Raw genomic sequence first — 20459 nt, 5'->3', positions numbered from 1 at the left:
TGCCTGTTCATGCTGGCCCTGACTCTGGGGACAGAGTTCAGGACCTCATGGAAGCCTGCCCTTCCATCTTCTTTTCTCTGCCCTTTTCTTTTTGCCCAGCTCCTGGCTAGAGGAAGATGATGACCCTGTTGTGGCCCGAGTAAATCGTCGGATGCAGCATATCACAGGGTTAACAGTAAAGACTGCAGAATTGTTACAGGTACAGATAGTCCCTGGGACTGTAGGAGTTGGGAAGTGGGTATTTGTGGCTAGATGGTCTCACAGGGTGTCCAGAACTGGGCCAAGAGGCCCAACTGTATGACTACTGCCTGATGCTATGAATATGGAGTGATCTCATTTTAGGAAACCAGAATTAATCATGCCTGCTGGCTTTCAACAATTAGTGTTCAACAAATATCTATTGAGCATCTGCTCTGTGCCCAAGTGTGCTGCAAGCTAGGGATCAGGGGTAGTTATGGTAGGTTCATTCATGTCTTCTTGACAACAGAAGCTCAAATCCTGAATGGTCTCAGGGACATCTCTAAGAGAGCTAAAAATGACTTCAGAGGCCATGGTTCTGTGTCATAATCAAATACATTTGAAGGTCAAAGTATTCTGTGTGTTTTCTCCTGCTGAACCACAACTGAAGTTGCTCCAAAAGCAGCAGCAGGGGACTTCCCATGAGGGACTGCCAAGATGGGGTCAGTTGAGAATTCAAAGAAAGCGGCACTAAACCCCTGGGTCTTCAGTCCACAGCATTTATTAGGGAACTTGCAGAGTGGGCTGCAGCAATCCTCAAAATGGACAGCAAGAGACAAGAATTGTTTTACCTAAGTATTTCCACAGTGAGGGAGTCAGAGTGTGGAGTTTATTTGAGGGTTTAGGGAATTTGGTTCAGGGCTGGGGCTAGTTTCTTTCAGTGTTATGGGCAACAACCTAAACACCTTCATCAGTGCCTGGGAATGTTGAAGACTCCAGCTTGTGTTCCAGCCTGAAGGGAAAAACCTGCAGCTGGCTGGGTCACAGAGCTGTCAAGGGAGTCTGATTTTCAGTCAGAACAAAGAAAGAAAGGTGGGGTGGGTCTGGGGGACCTTACACTGTGATATGTAGGTGGAAGTGAGAGGCCTGGACTGGTTAAGCTGGTGCAGGTGGAATGTTCTTGTCCAAGTACTCCCACTGGGACCCTGGCTTCCTGCCTTTATTCAGAGGTGATTTTGAAAAAATGTGGCAGCACCCTGCTGAAAGGTTTTGGGTAAAGCTCCTTATTAAAATATCCTCTTGGGTAAAGCTTAGTAAAGTGTCCTCTTGGGTATTGAGTTCAAATCAGCACTGGCTATGTTCCCTTATAAATATTGGAACTTCTGTGTTCTGTTGTAAAATTGATGACCTGAGACACCATCAGAGAAGTTTCACTGGCATCTTTCTAGAGGCCTCTGGGTCTCTCTCTTTGGCCAAAGTTTCTGTATACTTAAAGATAGCAGCCTTTACCTTTAGGATTGGCATTTGGGTCTGATCTACCATAGATCTCATTAGAATATTGACTAAAGATCATTTGGAAAAGATTTTTTGAACTTTTGCTTGGACACGCCTAAGCAAATCAGCCTTCTTTTTGTTGTTTTTTTCTGTGTAGCTGCATCAGCAATTGGAAAATCAATTTTGAAGGTCATCTTTATGGATTGGTGTGAAGTCTACCAGAGTTTTAAAAAGCATACTGATTACCTTGCAAACAGTACTGTGAAATTTTAATTTTTTTTTCAGTTCAGCTCAACTTAGTGTTTTGTAATTTTTAAATAAATTCTGCAGATAAGCACATCCATGGAGGACTTCTGCCTCATCTCCCACTTGCTGCGTATGTGTAAGAGCACCACCATTTCAAGAGTGATAGGCACTCTTGATGTGCTAGATGAGTCCCTGTTGGCATTGTCTTGATTCATATCTTCTTGGAGCAGGTTTTTGTTTTTGTTTTTAAAGACATCTGCCACTGCTTCCTCTGTGTCAGAGCCAGTCTTCAGGACTTTCATGGTCCTGATCAAAGACCACAGTCTGCTTGGCTGATTTCATACCCTGGACCAAGAGGCTGAGTAGACAGGACCTGTGGCTCTGTTGCTTTCCTGGCTAGCTGTGCGGCTGTACTCACTGTATCCCTGTCTTACACTCACCCGTGGAAGATAGCAGCTTCTTGCCTATGGACTGACTTCTCTGCTACAATTCAGCCTTTATCTTGTCTGCCCTCTCATTGTGTTGTAGCTCAATTGTCTGGGGCCCGAATGCCAGACCTCTTGGTAGAGGGGCTCTTATAGTTAAGGATCTTCTGGAAATTCAGACCACAGCTGCCAAGTGGTTGAGATGCCATTTTTGTTTGTATTCTTCTCCTAGGAACTGTCTTGACATTTCCTTTGCCAGTCAGTGGTATTGAAGGCTTTGATCCTTCATGGTCTGGGGAACAGGAACCTGGGTTTCAGCATGTATCCCTAAGTGCTTACTCCATATGAAATGCTTGTGGTATGATACATGCCTAGGCACTAGCAACAGCCCTCACACCAGGTCCTTTAGGAAATGCTGGAGGCCTCTGGAAAGGAGCTGGTTCTTCTATCTGTTGACATTCTTTCAGCTGTAGCTCACATGTTTGCTGTAGATCATTTGAAGGAAAAAGGTAATTGAGGCTTTCTGGTGAATTGGATGAGGGCTTATCTGATAGAGAGGAAGAGATGCTACACCTCTAGGATTCTAAAGATTGAAGACTTTGGCTGCATGATGTCTCAGCCTCACCAGAAAAGTGATTTCTGACCTTTTTAATTTTGCCTTTACTCTGTCCTTAGCATTGTAAATACCCACGTCTTTCAAATAACTGACTCCATTCTTACAATAGTAAGTCTAAAGATTTAAGTGAATACCTCCTCACATGAATCGGTCTTGACGTACAGTTTCTTGTTATTAAAGGCGTGAGCCTGGGGACTTGAGTATGCCTGGATAGGGAATCTTACTGCTGCAAATCTAGATGGTCCTATGCATTTTGTACTTATTTGGGAACTGTATTAAAGAATGTAGGTACGGTGGCTTCAGAACCATAATCAAATATAATTCTCCAAACCTAAAAGATGAGCCAGCTCTCGCAATGCAGCTTCTTTCCCTGCCTGGGATTTGTAAATTTAAGCAATCCATTTAACAAGTGGAAGTATTGGAAAATGCAGTCATACTTTGCAGCTCCAGCAACAAGCACTAATTGGATTTTCCTGAGTGTACCGGCACAGCAGTCACAGTTGTGTTTAAAATTTTCTTCCATGCCAGGTGTCGTGGCTTACATCTGTAACTCAGTACTTGGGGAGGCCAAGGCAGGAGGATTGCTCGAAGCCAGGAGTTTGAGACCAGTCTGGGCAACACAGTGAGACTCTGTCTCTACCCCCGCCTCCCCCCAAAAAAAAGGAGAGAGAAAAAAATTTTCTTCAAGCTCTTGACTACAAAAAGAGATATGCTTTCTCAGCTGCTCTGGCACTTCTCTCCTTAGATGCATCTCCAGCCTTAGGGCCACCTGCTGAACCAGGCTTCCTTGTGCTGTTGACAGGATTTCCAGGTATTTTTGGTGCAGGAATCTTAAAGGCTGAAGCGATGGATGACAACATGTTTTCATCCATGCTTTGTATTAAAATTTTTATTTTTGTAGACATTGAAAATGATACTGCCAACATTTTGTGCTCTAATAAGAGGATTTCCTCTCTTATAAAGTCCACTGTCCCTTTCTTTCTTGCATTTCTTTTTTTGTGTGTATGTGAAACAGGGTCTCACTCTGTTGCCCAGGCTGGAGTGCAGTGGCACAGTCATAGCTCAGTGCAACCTTGAACTCCTGTGCTCAAGCAATCCTCCTGCCTCAGCTTCCTGAGTAGCTGGGACTACAGGTGCACGCCACTGTGCCCAGCTAATTTTTTCATTAGTAGAGACAGATGGGGTCTTGCTATGTTGCCCAGGCTGGTCTCAAACTTCTGAGCTCAAGCAGTCCTCTCACTTCAGCCTCCCAAAGTGCTGGGATTATAGGCGTGAGCCAACATGCCTGGCTTCTGTCCCATGTTTTTATAGGTCTCTGTTATTGCTAGTTTTGTAGCATCTCTCACCTGACTGTTGGGATTGCAGAAAAGGATATACAAAAAATACCAACTTTCTGAGAACTTATGGCCTAGCCCCAGAGGTTTTTATGTTTTCAGTGAGACACAATAGCCAACTGTTCCCAGATGGACATTGGTGGTGCTACTTGATCCATCAGCTTCCATGTCAGATTCTGTGCTTCATCTTTAACCTTGTCTCTCATTCTGTCTACTGACGCTGAGACAATAATTGTGATTTAGGACTTCCCATTGTGCTGATAAGCTGTCCACAAAGGCATTTACAATTTCTAATCCAATTTATGACACCTGGTAGTTGCTCAGATGTTACTTCAGGTCCAGGGTCACACTGGGGTTGCTGATGTAGCACGGTAATTCTTGACTGCCTGGCAGCTGGCCACCCATGTTGTGCTGTTTCACTCCATGCAGTAGACCACTGTGGGAGTCTGCCCCACTCAGTCTCACCAGGAATAGCAGAGGTGGTAGGAACAGTGCCAGGTGCTGAGTACCTCCAAAACTAGTTTAAAAAAGATAATCCTCGTCTTAAATTTGTTACTCACTTTCCTCTGGATTACTTTCTTAATATGTCCCAAACAAACTGGGTCCAGGCCAGGGCCCGCCTCAAGCAGTGTTCCCTTTGCTGCTGTCTGAGTGTCCATGAAGGGCTGGTGCTTTTCCTCAGTGATCATATGCAGTTCACCCATCTTGTTTTGTTTGGGAAACCACATTTGTGCCGCAGCCTTACTCTTGGACAGAACTGTAGACTTGTTTGTGATGTTTGCTCTGCCTGTGCTGCCAGGGCATGGTTGTCTTCCACCTTAGAGAGGCTGCTCTTGGGAGTTCTGGTTGTTTTCAGGCCTGGGAAGATGGTATCCCTAGAGTGATTGGCTGCTACAGAGCTGTTCATGCTGCTTACAAGGTCTAATGCTGTTATTTCCCACAGGTTGCAAATTATGGAGTGGGAGGACAATATGAACCGCACTTCGACTTCTCTAGGGTAAGGCCTAAATCACAGGTGCTTTCAAAGGGCCCTGCTCTAGCTGATTTGAGAAGGGTGGAGCTTCTAGGAGCATTTCAGCCTCCACATCAGTACCCCCACCCCTTGTCCTCCCTCCACCTCTGCATCACCAGGGGAAACTCTTCGTTACTGGTGAATCCCAAATCTGGAACCAAGGGTCCTGCAGAATGCAGTGGAGCCTGGCTGTCTCCCCTGTAGATGTGGGGAGTTCATCCCCTGCCCTAATTCTGTCACCCTTTGCCCTGATTCTAAAGCAAAGAGCCTCACTAGGTCTTTGTGAAAAGTGTTCTTGTCCCTTTTCCTCTTCCCCATCTACTCCATGCCCTAGCCAGAATTTACTTTGCAGCCTTGGCACATATTCCAGGCTGATTTATGGAACACACACTTATTACTTTTCCCTGACCCTTTTGGTCCTAGTCTTGTGGGTGGTGGATGAAGCCTGTTGTAAACTTGGGTGAAAGTTGTTGTCTGTTGCAGCGACCTTTTGACAGCGGCCTCAAAACAGAGGGGAATAGGTTAGCGACGTTTCTTAACTACGTAAGTACTGGGTCCAGGCCCACCTGTTCATTCTCACTTAATTTTGTAGAATGATGAGCGAGATACTTTCAAGCATTTAGGGACGGGGAATCGTGTGGCCACTTTCTTAAACTACGTGAGTATGATGTGTGCTGATGGGCCCTAAGGGGACCCTGGGTCCAGAGGGCTGCCTTATATCCCACCCCCATCAGGGCTGATCTCATCTGCTGTTAAGTAATGGTCAGGTCCTTCTGGCTCTCAGCACCCTTCTTGGCTGCAGTAGGGAGAGTTGGCCTCTGTTTCTATTCATTTTCCCCACTGCCATCAGCAGGACTTTAACATTCCTGGCTCCTATTTTTTTCCCCAGTGTTTAAAATTGTGATAAAACAGACATAACATAAAACTTACCATCGTAACCATTTTTTAAATGTACGGTTCAGTGGTATTAAATACATTCATAGTGCGCAAGCATCACCACCATTCATTTCCATCTATTTTCATCATCTAAAACTAAAACTCTACCCATTAAGCAATAATTCCAGATTCCCCTCCTGCAGCTCCTGGCAGCCACCATTCTGCTTTCTGTCTCTGTGATTTTGGTTACTTAAATAAATGGAATCAAAGTATTAACACTTGTCTTTTTGTGTGGCTGGTGCATAATGTCCTCAAGGTTTATCCATGTTGTAGCATATTCTGGCTGCTTCTTCTTCTTTTTTTTTTTTTTTTTTTTTTGAGATGGAGTCTTGCTCTGTCACCCAGACTGGAGTGCAGTGGTGGGATCTCGGCTCACTGCAACCTTAGCCTCCCAGGTTCGAGCGATTCTCATACCTCAGCCTTCCAAGCAGCTGGGATTATAGGCGCTAGCCACAACGCCTGGCTAATTTTTGTATTTTTAGTAGAGATAGGGTTTCACCATGTTGGCCAGGCTGGTCTCAAACTCCCGACCTCAGGTGATCCGCCCCCCTCGGCCTCCCAAAGTGCTGGGATTACAGGCGTGAGCCACTGCGCCCTGCCATTCTGGTTCCTTTTTGATGGGCCCAGTGCTAGTCTGGACTTTTGGGATGGGTGCCCTGGAGGGTTCCCTCCTTGGCATCAGAGTGAGGAGATAGCCTTAGCTCTCTCTAGATGAGAGCTGCCTTTGTGTTCTCCAAGGCTTAATGGCCTGATTCCCACCTCTTGCCTCTGTTCTATCCATAGGTTGTAGGGTTTATCTTTCACATGAGGAGCAGTTTCCTCTCCCCTCTGCTGAGAGCCAGCTCTAAAGAGGCATAGAGGCAGTAAAGTAACTTGGAGACAGAAGCCTGTGTCCATTTTTTCCTTTTATGCTTTTATTGTGTGGTTATTACATGCTGGGGATTGTGCTGTGTACATGCTGGTGAGCAGAACATATGTGGTCTCTCTTGTGCTTGAGGTCCAATATGAGAGACTTATTTTAAACATCAGAGAGATTCTTCTTCATCTTTTTTTTTTTTTTTTTTTTTTTGAGACAGACTCTCCCTCTGTTGCCCAGGCTGCAGTGCAGTGGCGCTATCTCAGCTTACTGCAAACTCTGCCTCCCAGGTTCAAGCGATTCTCCTGCCTCAGCCTCCCGAGTAGCTGGGATTATAGGTGTGCACCACCATGCCCAGCTAATTTTTGTATTTTTAGTAGAGATGAGGTTTCACCATCTTGGCCAGACTGGTCTCAAGCTCCTGACCTCAAGTGATCCACCCGCCTTGGCCTCCCAAAGTGCTGGCATTACAGGCGTGAGCCACCACGCCCAGCCTAAACATCAGAGAGATTATTATGCAGTTATGGAGACAGGTGCTGTGAACCCCAGGCTTGGGGTTCAGTGGAGGCCTCTCTTTGGAAGTAACATATCAGTTGAGACTTAAAAGTTGAGTGGAAATTAGCTGGTAGAACATGGTTTCTGGCAGAAGAGAGAGTGTATGTAGTCCTGTAAGAGAAAAGGAACTTGGGATGTTGGAAAGGTAGAAAAAGGCTGGTGTGTCTGGAGAGAGGCTAGTGAGACTGACAGGGCCTTGGGGTTCTAGAAAAGAATCTGAGTTTGATCCAGAGGGCTGTGAGAAGCCATCAGAGCTTTTGTCTTATTCATTTACCATATGTCTGTCAAGTACCCTTCAGTGAGTCTGGTATGTGTCCTGTGGAAATATTTTTTACCTCCAATTTTTATTAAATTATGGACAAAAAAAGTAAGAGAGCCAGATGGGAAAGAAGTAGTGCTTTGGCCATGAGTCAAGGCATGCTCTGTGGGCACGAGTACAGCCTTGCTAGTGTGGAACTTGTGTTCAATGTAGTTTAAGGCCTTACCATAGGAGAAAGCAGGGCCTCTAGAGACACAGTGCCCCACCTTTCCACTCAGTTGGCCCCAGGAAGGGTGGCTACTCTGGGAAGGTGAAGGTCTGACTAGAGCAGCAAACTACTAGAGCCAGAGAAACAGAGCTGCAGTGGGGACTGCACATGGTGTTGGAAACAGTACAGAGCTCCTGGTCAGGGCACTTTGCAGAGTACAGTGGCTTAGGCAAGGCCAAGGCTAGATGGGGATTCAAAGGGTGGGGGTCAGAAGAGGCATTTTCTGAGTACAGACTCAGATTATTTTCATCCAAGGACAGCCCGAATGTGGGTCTCCTGTGGGCCTCAACTCTTGAACACTCATGACATGGAGACTGTTCTAATGAATCATACTGGTTAAGTAGGCATGGGAAGAGCCTTTCTTGGCTAAAGGGCTGGCCATGGAGCAGACACCAAGTAGTGTCACTCATGCTGAGAGGAGGGCAATCTGTATACCTTGTCATGTCCTTTGTGGCTCAATTGCTCTGAGAGCCTTGGGTAGGAGGGTCAAGCTCTATGTCTTATATTTCCAGATGAGTGATGTAGAAGCTGGTGGTGCCACCGTCTTCCCTGACCTGGGGGCTGCAATTTGGCCTAAGAAGGTAAGTTCTGATTCTTGTGGGTCAGAGGTTGAAGCAAGGCTCAGACTTTACTTTGTCCATGTCCCCCAGTACCATTACCTGGCCTGCCTGATTGTCACTGTGATGTGCCTTAGCCCACCTGGGGTCTGACCTGGTAGCCCAGCTTCTCCCTGTGAAGAAAGGACAGGGAGGGAAGTCCCTTCAGGGTTGGGTGAGTTCCCAGACTTCTACCTCAGAAAGGTAGGTGCTTTCTGGGAAATGTCTCTGTTGCTGGAGTCCCAGAGCCCTATCCCCTGTCCATGGGAAAATGAGGGTGTTTCTGCTCAGGGCAGAGCTTCTGTGATGCTTGCAGTCAGGTCCCTGAGCACAGTCTCTTAAGAATGTGTTCTGAAAGGCCATCTCTTTCCCAGGGTACAGCTGTGTTCTGGTACAACCTCTTGCGGAGCGGGGAAGGTGACTACCGAACAAGACATGCTGCCTGCCCTGTGCTTGTGGGCTGCAAGTGGGGTGAGTGTCTTAAGGGGTAGCGTTGGTGTTGGTGGCCTCAGCTTGGGCTTTGCTTATTGGCCTTAGATTCTGAGCTGGGAGGCAACTGCTGCCAAATTTGCTGAGACTGTCTCCCTTCTTAGGTTTTTTTCTGCTGTTACTACCATCCAGCCATGTAATGTCCATGCAGCTGGTAAATGCCAAGGCAGCTGGTTGGAAACACTCAGAGATACACAGAAGCTGAAGAAGGCCTGAGGATGAACAGCTGCATAAGCACCATAGGTCCAGGACCCTCTGGCAAGGCTTCTGAGGGAGCAGAGTGGAGAGCTGGAAGCAGTGAGGGGAAAGAGTGTCTCAGGCAAACAAGGCCCATATGGATGGAGGCACAGGCTAAAACCAGCATACAGGTGTGGGGGCTGGCTCCCTTGTCAGTTGAAGAAAGGGAGGCCTGTGGCACAGGGGCCAGAAGATGAGGCTGGAGGCTGGGACCAAACTGCAGAGGCTCAAGCTTGAGCCTTATCCTGGGAGCAGTTGTGGTGAGCCTCGGAGAGGCTCAAACCAGGATATGACAGGAAGTGTTTGTAAGGAGATGAGTGTGTAGCCCCCTTGGAGAGTTTTGAAGATAAATAGTGATAGGTTTGCAGATAATTAAGCAAATGGAAAAGAAAACAAGGCAGTTGCTGAATTCAGGGGAAAAAAAAGTTGTACAAGAAAGGAAATGTAAGTATAATCTACTAGATGGCTCAGGTGTAACACATGATATAATTATGTACACACTGAATATTACTTTAACTAAAACTTATGATTTACCTGTTCTGGAAAGATGGGAGGGGATGAGTTTGTGTTTTAGGGGTAGAATAAAAGAATTCCAAAGTTGAAAGTCAAGGAATAGAACTATAAGCATCTTATCTAGAAAAATGAGGTTAAATATCAGAAGAAACAGCTAGAGGAGTTTAATATTCCCTGGGAGTGGAGATTAGGGATGGGAAGGAGAGGCTTAGGAGGAGTGCTATTTATCATTATAAGCCTTGTGACAATTTTATTTTTTTCAATGAAGTACATGTTATTACTTTATATTTTAAAAGCTCTGTGACTTCAGTAGTGCATTGAAATAAAATTTTTATTCATTATGAGAGAGTCTGTGAGGAACAGAATCATGGTTCCTGTGTGTTTGAAGATATGGCGTGGGGTGATAGTGCTGGCAGCAGCTCTGTTGCTCTTGTGCCCATGGCATACAGACTGGATCTGCTGGTCCACGGCTCCTGAGGTTAATGTCCAAGCCCTCTGCAATGCTGACAGTCTTCCTCATCCTCACACCCTACCTCTCAGTTTCTACCTGCCACCTCCCAGTAATATTAGGCCTCTTGAGTCCCCAACACACGTCAGGGTGGCTTCTGCCTTGATTACTTTCTCATCCTGTTGTCACTCCTGGGACCCTCTTGGTGAGAGAACCATCTGGGTATGCCCATCTTCTTCCCAGGATAACTTCTATGTAGCTTTATATTCTAGCCCTAGGATTTCCTCTTCCCTGTAAGAGCAAGAAACATGTGTGCAGGTTGCCATGGGAATAGAGCCAAAGGGCATCAAAGGTCATGGGCATGAAAGGGCATGATTAGATGCCCTTGGGTGCTATTCCCATGGCAACCTGCACACATGTATCTTGTCCCACTGGCAGAATTTCATACAATTATCTGTTTACATGTGTCTTCCTTACCAATTCTTCAGCAAATTGAGGCCTGAGATCATGTCTTGTCTTATTTGTGTCTGATTCCAGGGCACAGTGCAGGGGGTCATCATGAAGGAGTCATTCACTCAGGCTACTAAACTGACCAATAGGATTGTAACATGCTTGCTTTCTTTTCACAGTCTCCAATAAGTGGTTCCATGAACGAGGACAGGAGTTCTTGAGACCTTGTGGATCAACAGAAGTTGACTGACATCCTTTTCTGTCCTTCCCCTTCCTGGTCCTTCAGCCCATGTCAACGTGACAGACACCTTTGTATGTTCCTTTGTATGTTCCTATCAGGCTGATTTTTGGAGAAATGAATGTTTGTCTGGAGCAGAGGGAGACCATACTAGGGCGACTCCTGTGTGACTGAAGTCCCAGCCCTTCCATTCAGCCTGTGCCATCCCTGGCCCCAAGGCTAGGATCAAAGTGGCTGCAGCAGAGTTAGCTGTCTAGCGCCTAGCAAGGTGCCCTTGTACCTCAGATGTTTTAGGTGTGAGATGTTTCAGTGAACCAAAGTTCTGATACCTTGTTTACATGTTTGTTTTTATGGCATTTCTATCTATTGTGGCTTTACCAAAAAATAAAATGTCCCTACCAGAAGCCTTAAAGAGCCTTACTTGGAGTATTTTTAAGACTGGAAGCTTTTACCAGGTTCATCATTTCCTATGCATCACCTCCATGCAGGCAGAGTCTGGATAATGAATGCTTTAGCAGCAAAAAAGCATCTTGGGTCTTGGATTTCAGACCTGGTTTCAACACTTGTGTTCCCTCTAAGTGTCAGTGTCCTTTTCTGGAAAGTAGGGTAAATAGTTTCTCTTTGTCTCCCAGAGAACATAGCACATGTGTTCATGATTGTAATGCTGTTATAATGTGTACTTCATTTTTAAATTTTGAGATAAGAATTGTTCATGATACACAGATGTATACTTAAAAAAATATGAAGGTGAGCAGGAGCACCTGTGTCAACACCAAGTTAGAAAAGAGAACGTTTTCAAGTCAGTACCTCAGGAGCCCCTTGGGAACCCCTCCTAGATCACATCTCCTTCACTGCCCCCAGCACTTTGGAGATAAATCATTGTCTCATGATGTGTGGTACTCATTCCTTTGCTTGTCTTTATAGTTTTACCATTTATGATTAGATCCCTAAATAAGTAGTTATTCTGTTTTCCCTGATTTTGAACTTTTACTAATAGAATGAGAGTAAATATTTTTGGGTATGTGGCTTCTTTTGTTCAACATTGTTTTAAGATTCATCCGTGTTGCTTGTGTAGCTGTAATTTGTTTTAATCTTTATAGTACATTCAGTTTTGTTAAAGCTTATTGTAGGACTGTACCATAACACAGGCAGCATGCTGCTGATAAACACTGGAATTGATTTCAGTCTTTGTATATTGTGAATAATGCTGTGATAAACATTTTTATACATGATTCCTGGTGCACATATAAACACATATTTCTGTAGGATATATATCTAGGAGTGGAAATGTGGAGTCTTAATGGTGTTCCAACTTTACTAAATAATGTATTCCAAGGTGGTTATACACATTCTCACCAGGAGTAAATGAGAGTTCTTATTACCCCAATCTTTTCCAATATTTAGTATTTTCATACTTTTGAATTTTAGCTAGCTTGGTACATGTTACGGACTAAATGTTTGTGTCCCCCCACCAGATTCATATGTTGAAATCTTAACCCCCAATGTGATGATATTAGGATGCGGAGCCTTTGGGAGGTTGTAAGCATGGAGCCCACATGAGTGGGATTAGTGCCCTTATGAAGAGATCCCAGCCCTCTTTCTGCCATGTGAACACACAGCAAGAAGATGCCTGTCTATGAACCAGGGGGCCCTTACCAGAAACAAACCTACTAGCATCTTGATCTTGGACTTTCCAGTTCCCATAACCATGAGAAATAAATGTTTTTAATTCAATGTATGGTATTTTATTATAGCAGCTCTACCTAAGACAGTACATGTATAGTGTCTATTTGAACATTATTGATAATGTTGAACAACTTTTCATGTTTATTAGTTATTAGGTTTCTTCAAGTGTTCTTACTGATTCATACAAATTTTAAAATATGTACACAAGTTCTTTATTATATATTTTGCAAATATCTTCTGTGGCTTGTCTTTTCACTATTTTAGTTCTGTCTTTTGATAAACAGGAGCTTTTAATTTTTATGTCAAATCTATCAAGCTTTTTCTTTTTGATTTATGTTTTTTATGTCTTATTTGAGAAATCCTTCTATACCCCAAGATCATGAGGATGTTTCCTGTGTTCTCTTCTGAAAGCTATATAGTCTTTGTCATTTAGGTTTATCTTTATACGTGGTATGAAGTGTAAAGTTCTACTTTTAATTTTTTGCATATTTTATTAGGATAGGATGGGCTTTTTCTATAGTAATAAATAATCCCTAAATCTCAGGGGCTTAATATATAAAATTCTCATGCAAAAAACCACTGGGTTTAGGGCAATTGCTATCTACTGCCGTCTAATCTCCCTCTAGTGGCTTCCATTGGTAGACCCTAACAGGAAGCCAGCTGATAAGGGAATCTGGGAAATGTAGTTTACAGAGTGGCAGCTACAGTAGAACAGTAGAGACTACAAGGATGAGCTTGCAGCTGAGAATAGAAACGTGACTGGCACACTAGGTGGTTTGTTTGTAGGTTTTTTCTTTTCCTGTTTGAGACTTTTTTGGCTTCTTGAATTTGTACAATGGTATCTTTAATCAATTGTGGAAAATTAAATGATTTTTTCTTTCAGCATTGTCTGTTTCTTCTGTAACTGATTAAATGTAAGTTGGATCATATCATGATATTATCTCTTAATCTGTCTTTCATATTTTTATATATATGCTATATTTGGGGAGAACTTTATAGCTGTTTTGTACAAAGTTCACTAATTCTGTCTTCTATCAAGTGCATACAGGAGTCTGTTTAAGGACTTTAAAGATGTAATTCTTTGTTTTCTGGCTTATACCATTTCTGTTGAAAAGTCGCTATCTGGTCCTTTGTTGTTCCTTTGAAGGTGATTTTACCTTCACCTGGCTGCTTTAAAGATTTTTTCTTTTTGGTTTTCAGTAGTTTTACTATGGTGCACTTAGTATGGGTTTCTTTTTCTTTTCTTGCTTGGCATTTAGCTTCTTGAATTTCTGGGTTGATGTCTGATCAATTTTGGAAATTTCTCAGACATTATATCTTCAACTATTGTTTCTGTCCCATTTTTTCTCTATCCACTCTGAGACTTCAGTAATCTGAATGTTAGAACTTTTCATAGTGCTCTATATATCTCCAGTTCTTGTGTCTCTCATGCTTTTTTGTGTTTCAGACTAGATATTTTATATTGATCTGTCTTGCAATTCATTTATTACTTTTGCTGCTAAACCCATCTACTGAGTTCTTAATTTCATTTTTCTTATATTTCTCAGTTCTAAAATATCCATTCATGTCTTTTTTTTTTTTTTTTTTTCCTTGAGACGGAGTCTTTCTCTGTCACCCAGGCTCGAGTGCAGTAGCGGGATCTCAGCTCACTGCACCCTCTGTCTCCCAGATTAAAGCAATTTTCCCACCTCAGCCTCCCAAGTAGTTGGGATTACAGGCACGCACCACCACGCCCAGCTAATTTTTGTATTTTTAGTAGAGATGGGGTTTTGTCATGTTGGCCAGGCTGGTCGCAAACTCCTGACCTCAAGTGATCCACCTGCCTCAGCCTCCCAAAATACTGGGATTACAGGCATGAGCCACCGCGGCTGGTCCATTCATGTCCTTTTAATGGATTTTAATTCTCTGGAGAATCTGTCTTCTGTTTTCTCTGTGTTTTTCTCGGACTGATAAATCAGTTATGTGAATTTTTTTGTCCGATAACGCCATGATTTCGATTTTCTATGGCTCTCTTTCTATTGTCTTTTTCCCTCCTTAGTTTCTGGTCATTTGGTCCACTCTGTTGATATGCCTGGCAATTTTTGATTGAATGTGTATGACAAATTGTAGAGCCTCTGGATGGATAACCTCCTGCACAAAGGGCTCACCCTTTCCTCTACTATGCAGAGTGGGGATCAATCACCTTAATCCAGTAAGGATCTGAGCTGACTTAAAATTAAGACTGGGTGGTAGTTTTCTTAAGGCTCTATCTGTGGTTTACCCTTATTTCCCCCCTTATAGGATGTAGTCCTCCAGGATTTTCTAATTGAGAGCCTAGTGTGTTCACTGGATCTGTTTCCACTGGCAGTTCCTCAACTCTAATTCTTGTCTTCTCAGTACCAGACTCAGCCCAAAAAATTTATCCTCCTTTTCAAAGAATTTGAATTTTTGAATCTAAGCAGATATTTTTTGCTTACCTTCTTAGCCTTGCATTCTGCACAGCGTCAGAATTCAGAAAATGCCTCAGTGGGTAAACAGGCTGAGTGGCCAAGTTCTCCACTCCTCCCTCTTATTCAATATTCTGAGAAACTACTGGCTAATTTTGGTTTTTCAATGCCCCTTTACACTGTCAAAAATTATTTTGGTTTCTCTGCCTCTTAGTAGTTGCCCATTGCTCTGGATCCTCATTCTTACCCCATGGCTACAATCAGTAAATTATTATTATTATTATTATTATTATTTTGAGATGGAGTCTGGCTCTGTCACCCAGGTTGGAGTACAGTGGTGCAATCTCGGCTCACTGCAAGCTCCGCCCCCCGGGTTCATGCCATTCTCCTGCCTCAGCCTCCCGAGTAGCTGGGACTACAGGTGCCCACCACCACGCCCGGCTAATTTTTTGTATTTTTTAGTAGAAATGGGGGTTCACTGTGTTAGTCAGGATGGTCTCAATCTCCTGACCTCGTGATCTGTCCGCCTCGGCCTCCCAAAGTGCTGGGATTATAGGCATGAGCCACCGCGCCCGGCCAGTAAATTGTTTAAGGATAAAAGAGACTACAGACTTTTGGCTCACCCACAAGATTTATCCTTCTTCAGGATCTTGATGCTCAAACTCTTTTTGCTTCAGCAATTGACTGATGTCTTCCAACAATTTTAAGATATTTTATTCAGCTTTATTCTAGGAATGAAAATTGGTCTACCATAAGCTACTCTATCTTGGAAGTAGAAGTGGCCTATTCATTTTTTAAAAAATCATTTTTCCTGTACTGATACAGAAAACCTTATCTTTCATATCTTCTTTTGTTACCTAGTATAACAAGACGCTTCACACTCATCTTGAGCATTTCTGACATTAAGCATGGAATCAGCCGTTAAAGAATCTTATTATATGTTGATGTCTGCCTATCAATCCCAGCATGGTCCTGGGAACAAGCATGAGATAACTTCTGTCTTAGAGCCAGGGCACTGCTTTCAGCAATCCTTATTAATTGAGCTTGGCATTAATATGTTCACTAGGGCAGTAAAGAGTTATTGAGCGTTTCATTATGCATTTGGTACTGTGCTAGGGATGTTACAGTCTGTTACTGCATTCAGCAACTCTTCAGAACGAATACATACGAAGCAGAACGTCAGAAAGGTTAGGTAATATAACTGAGGTCACATGAAGTCTCATTGCTGGTAAGTGGAGGACCTGGGAATGAAACTCTGGCAGCTTCCAAAAGCCTTTGCTCTAAAACAAAATTTATATTTTCATGCATTTAACAGTTATTAAAGATTTGATGGGGAAACATAAAGACTGTCTTTATCTTTAAAGAATTCTGAGCAATGGAAGGGACTCATAAATAGGTGTGTGAAATGTGAGAAGTCTGGTAACAGAGAATGTGCTTGAGGAGCACAGTAGAGTGAAGGTCTACTTTAACCAAGAAGTTGGCACTACAGTAGGCACCGTTAGAGCTGGGTCTTGAAGTATGAGCAGGAATTTGTTTACTGTGCTATCCTAGTTTAAAATACATGCACGTGGCTTAAAAAATAAGGGACAAAGGAAATTACCCTAAATAGTTGCTGTCCCACCTTACTGCCAACTCCTAGTCCCCCTTCCTAGAGGAACCTTTTCAAATTATTTTAAATTTTTCTGCCTATTAAATGCTTATAAAATGCTGTTCCTTGATTTTTCCACTTCAGAAATTTGAGAGATGATCATTTAGTTTATATTCACTATCTCCCATGGTACCTCCCCCTGCCTTTGCCATTTTTTGATAGTTATATTTTGTATAGTCCTCTCTTGTTTGCCTGGCAACATAAATTTTTTTGTTTGGTTAAAACTAAGATGGTGAGATGAAGATCTAAACTAGAATTTTACCAAACAAATGATCACTATTGTCTAGCCAAGTTGACACATAGAATTAAGTATCATATACCCTTTTGTCTCCCAACTGCTGGTCAGTTATGCTTTGGACATTATTTTAGTAGCCATAGTAAGTTGCTTCTAAAAGTGAAAAACACAAATGTTATGTTTCTTAATTTCATTGAATTAGTCACTATAATGTTGATGTAGCTAATCATAAAAAGGAATTTGTGTCTTATTTGTCTAATAGAATTCAAAATGAATTTATAATATATATAATTTGATAGGGCTACAATAACAAAATACCACACACTGGGTGGATCAAACAAAAGGAATTTGTTTTCTTACTGTTCCAGAGGCTAGAAGTCTAGGATCAAGGTGTCAACAGGTTGTGTTTCTTCTGAGGCCTCACTGCCTGGCTTGGTCTGTGTGTTGTCTATGTCACCTCTTGGTCTATGTGTTGTCTATGTCATAGCGGATTAAAGCCTGCACATATGAACTCATTTTACTTTAATTATGTCTTTAATGCCCTGTTGCCAAATACAGTCACATATTGGGTTAGGACTTTAGCATATGAATTTTGGGAGAACACATAAAACTACTAGGAAATCATGTTAGATCTGATATACTATTGAGACTAAAGCAAAATACTTTTCCTTACTCTTTGTACATCAGATATAGCCCATCATGAACAAATGTATCTGATTATTAAGTATGTTTGCATAAGAATAATGTCATAACACTGGAAGTTTTTTATTTTGAGAAAAGAGATATAGGCTCTTATGAAATTATTAATAAATTGAAAAAAGATATTGACATAAAATATCTTTGAGGCCATGGATATAATTGGACAAATACAGCAGGTGTGTATATAAGGGTGGAAAAGCCATTATTTTCCCCCAAAATGGTTATGCCAAATAAGTTCATAATCTGTGCAAAAATGCTGCTTCTATGAATTAAAATATAACCTTTTTAGTGTGTACAAATGATACATAATCTTTTATGAATTCATTGAGCAGTGGAATGTTATGCTTGTTCTAAAAACTACATTAAAAACAAATCCTGAGAGGCATCAAAGTCAAATATGATCAAGGTACTTTACACAAAGATGTTTGTCAAATATTAAAAGAACATAAAATGACAAAATACAATATCCTGAAATAGGAACCATCTTTGTGTGAACAGATTACAAATTTTCATGTAACTTGTCTATGTGGCATGGTATTTTGAACTAAATTAGTAGAAAAAGGTTTATGAAAAAAAGACTATATACAAAGCTGCATGCTTAATAAAAGGCCTATTCCTTTGCTTATAACAAATGAGAGAAAGTAACTTAAAGTTATGTTTGGTTAATGTAAAACTTTAAAAGAGATATAAATATACTGAAAGAAAAATCAGAAATATACAAATTACTGAATGAGTATATCAATTATTGTGGGAAAAGTGTTCGTCAAATAGAAATTAAAGAGATTACAGATGTCCTAGAGATGGAGATATGAAAAATCAAATGAAGTATTTTTGTATTTTTACTTGGAGAAATTTTCTACGAATACATCTGATTAACAAAAAGCAGCCATGGCCTTGACTTACCTCTTAAATAGTCCAATGATTTATATCCTGTGGCAATTTCATCTGAAATAGTGGTAAATAGCATGCAATATCAATAGTTTGCATGAACAAATGTGACCCTGAAAGAGCCAGTCCTTCAAGATGGATCTTAAGTGGCTGAGTGGGCCTAAATTTAAAGCAGAGCCAAGAAGCCATGTGGTGACTAGAGGCCACACACCTATTTTGAGTTCCCTGAAAACCCACACCTCTTTAACTTTGGAACTTTCAGAGCTCACCTGAACCAGCCAATCAGAGCCCACCTCCCTTGCTGCTCAGTTGTATCAACCAATCAGAACTGTGTTTCCATCTCATTTGTATCAGTACACCTGATGGGGAACCAGGGCAGGAACTTTTGCTATAAAGCTAGAACCCTTCCTTTGTTCTTTGGACCGCACCTTCCTTTTACACTGAAGGCTGTGTTGGACTCCCTAGTTTGCAAACTATTCACTGGAATAAAGTCTCTTTCTTCCAGAGAACTTTTGTTCACATTTGTAATATAAAATCATGATGTTTGTATCCTCTAAAACGGATTTGCAAATTTTTCTTCGGGCAGCCTTACCCAAATTTCAAAATGGTCCTGAGAATTTTTTTAAAACAATACCAGTCACAGTGTGATATAGTTTGGATCTGTGTCCCCACCAAATCTCATGTCAAATTGTAATCTTCAGTGTTGGTCATGGGGCCTGGTAGTCGGTGATTAGATCATATAATGGAGGTGGTCCTTCATGAATGGTTTAGCACCATCCCCTTGGTGCTGTTCTCTTGATAGTGAGTTATTGTGAGATCCGGTTGTTTAAAAGTGTGTATACACTTTGGGAGGCTGAGGCGGGCGGATTCCTTTGAGCTCAGGAGTTCAAGACCAGCCTAGGCAATATGGTGAAACCTCATCCCTACAAAAACTACAAAAATTAACTGGGCATAGTGGCTCACTCCTGTAGTCCCAGCTACTCAGGAGGCTGAGGTTGGAGAATTGCCTGAGCCCGGGAAGTGGAGGCTGCAGTGAGCCAAGACTGTGTCACTGCACACCAGCCTGGGTGACAGAGACCTGTCTCAAAAAGAAAATGTAGCACCTCCTCTCTCTCTCTCTCTCTCTGTCTCTCTCACTGTCTCGTTCTCTTGCTCTTGCTCCTTCTCCAGCCATGTAAGATGTGCTTGCTTCCCCTTTGCCTTTAGCCATGATTCATAGTTTCCTGAGGCCTCTCCAGAAATGGAAGCCACTACACTTCCTGTACAGCCTGTAGAACCATGAGCCAATAAACCTCTTTTCTTTATAAATTACCCATTTTCAGGTATTTCTTTATGGCAATGCAAGAACAGACCAATGCACCATGGTATCCTGCAAAATCCTGAAGTTAATTAAGAATTATTTAAGAGGCGCGGTGGCTCACGCCTGTAATCCCAGCACTTTGGGAGGGTGAGGTGGGCGGATCAGGAGGTCAGGAGATTGAGACCATCCTGGCTAACGCGGTGAAACCCCGTCTCTACTGAAAATACAAAAAATTAGCCGGGCGTAGTGGCGGGCGCCTGTAGTCCCAGCTGCTTGGGAGGCTGAGGCAGGAGAATAGCGTGAACCCGGGAGGTGGAGCTTGCAGTGAGCCGAGATTGCGCCACTGCACTCCAGCCTGGGCGACAGAGCGAGACTCCGTCTAAAAAAAAAAACATTATTTAAGATCGTCACTTAAGAAGAGTAGATTTTGACAATTTTATTGATCAGTTTACTTCCATTAAAGTCATTGGTATAAAATATTTAAACTTAATATGAGTTTTAATATACCAACTTTCAATATTGTCAACCAATTTAATGTGTAAAAATTAACAAAAACACGAAAACGTACAAAAGAAGCATACGTTTTTCATTTTGCCTCAGGCTTCAATATAGTTTGGCACAGCACTGCTCTTAAGTTTCCAAACTTG

General features: G+C 42.4%; 1 protein-coding gene across 6 annotated transcripts in view; it reads left to right on the top strand.

Annotated features, from left to right (window-relative positions):
• Positions 1 to 20459, top strand: part of P4HA2 (prolyl 4-hydroxylase subunit alpha 2) — a 98907-nt gene that overhangs the window by 24222 nt on the left and 54226 nt on the right. For 3 of the 6 annotated variants that reach the window (XM_008954678.4, XM_003829310.7, XM_008954679.6), the window contains 6 exons: positions 100 to 199; positions 5017 to 5070; positions 5678 to 5743; positions 8472 to 8540; positions 8930 to 9026; positions 10872 to 11342. In XM_008954678.4, coding sequence (XP_008952926.1) covers positions 100 to 199; positions 5017 to 5070; positions 5678 to 5743; positions 8472 to 8540; positions 8930 to 9026; positions 10872 to 10942 — 457 coding nt within the window. In that variant the 3' untranslated portion in view covers positions 10943 to 11342. Of the gene's footprint in view, positions 1 to 99; positions 200 to 5016; positions 5071 to 5568; positions 5629 to 5677; positions 5744 to 8471; positions 8541 to 8929; positions 9027 to 10871; positions 11343 to 20459 lie in introns of those variants that run through there. The other 3 variants (XM_003829308.5, XM_063604217.1, XM_055112627.2) reach the window with 2 other exon arrangements.

The sequence above is a fragment of the Pan paniscus genome, chromosome 4 (genome assembly GCF_029289425.2).
Source record: "Pan paniscus chromosome 4, NHGRI_mPanPan1-v2.0_pri, whole genome shotgun sequence".
NCBI classification, from domain to species: domain Eukaryota; kingdom Metazoa; phylum Chordata; class Mammalia; order Primates; family Hominidae; genus Pan; species Pan paniscus.
This window is presented reverse-complemented; position numbering and strand designations above follow the sequence as displayed.